The sequence below is a fragment of the Brassica napus genome, chromosome C4 (assembly GCF_020379485.1).
Source record: "Brassica napus cultivar Da-Ae chromosome C4, Da-Ae, whole genome shotgun sequence".
Taxonomy (NCBI): Eukaryota; Viridiplantae; Streptophyta; class Magnoliopsida; order Brassicales; family Brassicaceae; genus Brassica; species Brassica napus.
Window position 1 is genome coordinate 48,779,653 of NC_063447.1, and position 6,265 is coordinate 48,785,917.

At 27.5% G+C, this 6,265-nt stretch overlaps 1 protein-coding gene across 1 annotated transcript; it reads left to right on the forward strand.

The window, feature by feature from the left end:
• Nucleotides 1–1,584: 1,584 nt before the first annotated feature.
• Nucleotides 1,585–2,844, forward strand: LOC125586332. The gene has a single exon (XM_048756340.1). The coding sequence runs from the start codon at nucleotides 2,195–2,197 to the stop codon at nucleotides 2,390–2,392; it is 198 nt and encodes a 65-aa protein (XP_048612297.1). The 5' UTR covers nucleotides 1,585–2,194; the 3' UTR covers nucleotides 2,393–2,844.
• The last annotated feature ends 3,421 nt before the right edge of the window (nucleotides 2,845–6,265 follow it).

The window sequence follows — 6,265 nt, forward strand, 5'->3', positions numbered from 1 at the left end:
AAGATAGATTTTTCTATTAATTTGACAACACCAACTACGTTTTTACAAAAAAAAATAAAATAAATCAGCCTACTACTTGAAAGCCCAATCACACTACTTGAAATCGGTGTGTTGATTGGGTTGTTGAGAGTTTTCGTCTCCGTGGAGTTATAAGTTATAACTAAACGTAATAGTTATGGTGAGCGAACCATACATCATATGGCCTTAGCTCGTCCGGATCCCCCATATTATGCACGCTGTCCCTATTGTCCTACACCTCTGATTGAACCATAAATCTTGTATACCTTTTTTTTTTTTTTAATGAATCTTGTATACCTCTTTGTGCCTTTATTTATACAAAATTTATACGTATACATTAGTTTTGCTTATACGTCCAATATAATTGTACTTTTGTTGGTTATGGAAAGAGTGGCTTGTAGTTGCTTCTCCGCAAAACCCACGGTGTTTATTGAATGTTCTTTGCCAAACACGGTGACTAGAATAGTAAATATCTACTAAAAATTATTACCAAAAAAAAAAGAAAAATCTACTAAAAAATAATTCCAGCATATTTTTTTTTTCTCGCAGTTTATTATTTAGTGGTGGGGAGGTAAAGCGGAGAAACAAATCAAATTAGTGGATAGGAACGAGAGACAAAACAAAAGGGGTTTAGACAGGTGCGATGCGACAAAGGCTTTTCGATTAAGAAAAAGGGGAGGGTATGTGTTTTCTGTCAACATATATGTGTTTAACTTTAGTAGAAAATTATAATATATTTTATAAGATTTACGAAGGTTATACGGTGAATACGATAAGCTGGGAAATACTTTTTTTCAAAATAAGATAAATTGGGAAAATTGTTATTGGGTGAGAAATTATCTGTTAACAGAGTTGTGTTGTGTTATTGATCCCACTGAGTTCACCAATTTTATATTAAAAAAAAACAACTGGTGCCCAGCTTCTTTTTCCTGCAAAATTAATAAGTGGTCTAACCTGAATTTAATTAATTAGCTAAAAGGATTTTATATACCCTTTTGAACAAAAAATATTTATATACTTAGAACTTGTTTTTATAATTTCAAATTTCAGGATCAGTGACTCGGAACCAGACATATTAGGCATGGACATTCGGATACCCGTTGGCGTTCGGATCGGATTTTTCAGATTTTGGTTATTTTTGATAACACTTCCTAAGTCCGATTCTAGTAAATTTGCAAGTAAGGATCGGGTTCGGGTCGGTTTTGTATCATATCATAGAACCCATAAAGTAACCATATATCATTCGGATTCGGGTTATATCGGATCGGTTAGGATATACCCGAAATAAAATCTAAAATTTAAAAGCAAAACATAAGAAATATATACTTCTTTATACATAATTAAGTATTTAAAGTAGTTATTTAAATTTTAAATACTTCTTGTTAGATATCTTATCAAAATAAATATGAAATTGAATATTTGAAGTATATATTCATGTTTCATATAATTACATTGTATATTACTTTGGACATTCGGACCGGTTTCTTCGGATATCTTTTCAGATTTTTTGGTTTTTTCGGTTTTTCGGATTATCCGTTCGGGTTCGGTTAATAACACTTCGGGTTCGGATATGTTTTGTACCACCTTACAAGATCCATTCTGGTATTTTTTACATTTCGAACCGGGTACGGATCGGATTTTTTGGTTCGAGTTCGGTTCGGATTTTGTATTTCGGATTATGGATTTTATGCCAGGCCTAAGACAACTAATAATACCATGATACATAATAGATCACCATCTTTCTTATGAAGAACTGAATCTTAACCACAACGGAATCAGCTCTTTCATTATACTTGCAACATTTTACAAGAAATTACACTCAAAACTATTTTTTTACCTTGATTTTTAATTTATAATGATATTATAAATTGTTAAAATATCATTCGTCCATATACCAATTGAATCACTGAAACCCTTTATAAAAAACCGATTGAATTACTTTTCGTTAGAGTACAAACCAAATTTTTTAATCCAGATGTGCAATTATAATGTAGATTTTTTCTTTTCTTTTTATTCCAGGTTATGTTTGATCAAAAAACACAAAATTACTAGACTTGGAAATGTATATTATTAAATAGTATTGAAATCTATTTTTACTAGAATAATTCGACGAAAACATATATAATGTACCTATGTACCTATATACACATATATAACTATATAAGACGAGAGAAACATGGAAATGAGACATGGAGCGTTGTCGACTGCTAATGAGAGTTATGTCATCATAGCTTCAGTCATTTCATCACTCTCGTCTTGTCAAATCAATGCCACTCATCATCATCATCAACATCATCCATGCATGGTAGACATAAATAAGCAACTCCTCCTTTCGATGATTAATCTAGTTATTCTTTGTTTTAACATGTCCTAACCATGTGTTATGATGAAATATACGGAACATGCAGGTCAACTTTGACATTAATTTACGTGTAAATAAGAAAATAAAACAAAATTTAGACAACTAATAATGTAGGGTAAGAATGGTAGCACGGTCAATTATATATCACCTACGTATTATGCATGTTTACATACCCTAACCAAGTTAGACAAAAAGCATCCTGATTAAGTTTCTTAATCGACCGACGTCGACAAACAAATATTGTGTGTTCGAATGCATTCTTATAACCACACAAGCTCATGTGTATACGTACCACGTGTTTACCGGAAAGTTTGGGTTACAAATAAATACAAAACTTGCAGTTTTATAGTAAACATTGGTCTGAACTATTAGTATCTCATCTAAATTTTTGCTGTTCTATCGTTTAAAGATGTGTCATTTTATATTATTGGACGTATTTGGGGTTGAGTATGATTTTACCGTAGTAATTAGAAGAGACTAATTACACAAATCAAATAGTAGCTTCCGTTTTTATGGTTTCCACCAATTAGATGTAGGGAACTGGGATCTATTGTTTCTAATTAAAATCCACTTTTTTTTTTAACAAATTAGCTTTATCTTATCTTATTCACTAAGACAGACTAAAAACTAAAAGAATGGCATGGACATTTGTTTCAAATCCTTAAAGTCGTTTCAAATCCTTAAAGTCATTTCTAAACCCAACAATAATAGTCTATTTTAGTATGATTTTTAAACTAAAACTTCTCCAAACTAATCATTTCAGTGCAAAGCTACACTGTCGCACTAAATTTTGTGCACCTATGTTTACTACATTAAAAACTATTTACTTGCTTTTATAAATAAAATATTAAGTTAAATAAATATCAAATGACAAAATAAATACATAAAATAAATATATAAAATCATAAATCACATATAATGGAAGATTTCTTAAAAATTTATTATTTTAATATTATTAAATGTTAAAGCAGTGAATATTTTATTTTTAAAACATTAGTGTGATATTTTATATAGTATAATTACATAATAAATTTTATATGTTGTATATATCAAGTATAACAAAAAAAAACAATTTAATAATATAAAAATAAAAATTCAATTTTGTGTGATATTTGGTGTCGTAGGGCCACACTTTGAAATGTAAATTATTAGTGTAATGTACTAATTTTACTTACAGTGTCACTGCATCCCACAATTAAGTTAACATCATGGTCTGTGCTGTATTCTTCTTTTTGCTCTTTTCATTTATTAGAGATTTCGGTTTTAGCTGTTTTTCTTATAAATAACCACTTAGTTATTTGTTTCAAAAACAAAAACACTTAGTTATTAAAACCCTTTCTTAAATAATTTGAAATTATTAATCATATTGGTAATTTGAACCTTCTCATTTTACCATTTTATAGTTTTCATAATGCATAATTTTAAGAAACTTTTTTTTTGTAATGTATTTAGTAATTAAGAACACCATACTAGCAATGGAAAACTACGGTGATTTAGTATTTTCTTATATAATTTTAAACTAGATGTTTTATCCGCATATATAGATATAATCTTCTTACAAATATTTATTAGTAAGTTATTATTTATGTTTTCAAAAAAGTAAATCAAACATAAAATTCTTTATATATGATAAAAAATTTCATTAAAACACTCAAATATTAAAAATATTTTAGAAAATATTTTTATGCAAATATTTATTTACTTGATTAAAATTTGATTATAAATTATAAATTGTTGCATAACTTAATTTAACAAAATTATAATAGAAAAATATTTTTCAAGATAACAACACAATATATAAGAATTATCTTAATTTTTAAATATGATATTATCAATATAAAATTTGTTTTTAATTATATAATAAAAATATAAATTCATTAAGATAACAACACAATTCGTTTTTAATTATATAATAAAAAATATATAAAATTCTTTAAAGGTAACAATGACATTAACCAGCCTAACTTTTAAAGAGTTTCTTTGCGAAAAATTACTTCGTAAATAATAGTATAATATAAATATGTGATAACATTTGTTATAGTTAGGTCAAATTTCTTTTGTCTAAATACTAAAATATAGGATATAATAATGTTATTTTGTATTTTTAGTTCATTAGTGAAATTAAGTAATAAAAACATAAGGCCACACATATTTAGTTTGCTTCAGGCCTCTCAACTATTAGGGACGGCACTGCCTAACATGTGCACAGTGCAGTTAAAGAGATGATTGAGAGCTGGCATTCGTATCAGACTACACTCAAATCCAGTAAATTATATACAGAAGATTTGTACTTCATATATATAGAGAGAGACAAATACTGCTTGTGATTGCTTGTCCGATCAATTATGGCTGTACATGTAAATTTTAGGGTGTAAAGTATTTTAAAAAGCGCACACACGTCCAAGATCTAGAAGCTAGGATATCTGTTTTTAATTATTATGTAAAATTTTAATATATGATGCGTATATTAAAAAAATCAAAAAAGTAATTTGGTTATTTATGTATTTAAAATATTTTTTTTCGGTTAAGTTCTTTTTTAAACTAAGCATGTTTAAATTAAAATAGTGAAATGATAGAATGATTATAAAAAAATGATTGCGAAATATTATAATTAACTGTCAAAGCATGGAAAATATCAAGTAGTGAGTTAAGATCGTCGGTACATAAATATTCCAAATGTTTCAAAAATAATGTTTTCGACCGTCAGACTAAATGGACGGGTAGGCACACAAAAGGACTTACATAGACATGTTATAAGTGGTATCAAAGCTAGTTAGCAGTTTCGGCTCTCACCCAAGAGGCGGTTAGATACCTAGTGTGCACTCTGCGAGTTGTGTTGATTGTAACTTATGATTTCTAGTATAGGTGACATATGTTGAAAGACTTGTAAGAATTAAATTTTGATTATCTATGTCACTAAAATACAATCTTTACGGTGTTTTCCAAAAAGAACTCTACGGCTAAGCGCGTTTGATATGGAATAATGAAAGGATAAGTGTCTTATCGAGAATTTTTTTTGCAATATCATGCACATGATCTAAGCACAAAAAAAAAATTTAAGTGGTTATTGCAAAGTCAGTTAACAATTATTTTGATCCTTTAATAATGCTTCCAAACATCGAATAAGATGGACTCACAGTTCTAGAGAAAGCGCCATATACACATAATATTGTTGGGAACATATCGATTATCCGGGTTTTTGAAGGTATTCGTAATTTGTTTTGTTTTGTCATGATCAGCAGGTTTATGATTCAATTTGCTCTCACACCTTCCACATATTAGAAGTTTGGCTATGTATATTAAACCGAATATTCATTTATAAAATAAATAAAAATTCATTTAAAAAGCTTTAGTGAAAAACAATATTTCATTATAAAAATAAAAAAATTCCATCTTTAAAATTGTAATAACTAAATAATAAACTAACTGAATAAAAATATTGTAAAACTTAATAAGTAAAAAATGATATAAAATATATGTTACCAAGAATTGTAAAGAATAATTATACAATATTTCTAAATATGAGATAAAATAATTATAAAAATTAAATAATAATTATACAACACAGCATCAACTTGTATAAGTAACAAATTATAATTCATAAAAATACCAAGAGCTGACATAAGTTTATTCTAACAATATATATGTGCATATAAATAGGATTAGATATTCGTTTTTTTTTTTAAATTCATATTTTTTATTTAGTTTGTTGTTTTTTAAAGAATATTCCATATTATTTATTTGATTGATTCATGGAATTATGGATATTTGTTTTTTCGGATCAAATGAAAATGAAACAAAGGGTTATATTAAACTTTATAGACATTTTGCCAACACCTAACACAAAGTAGAGGACAATAACATCGTATATTAATCAAGAAATAC

Bases quoted from the DNA above. Each gene is read 5' to 3' on its own strand.
- LOC125586332 (XM_048756340.1), top strand. From the start codon at position 2,195: ATGGAAATGAGACATGGAGCGTTGTCGACTGCTAATGAGAGTTATGTC.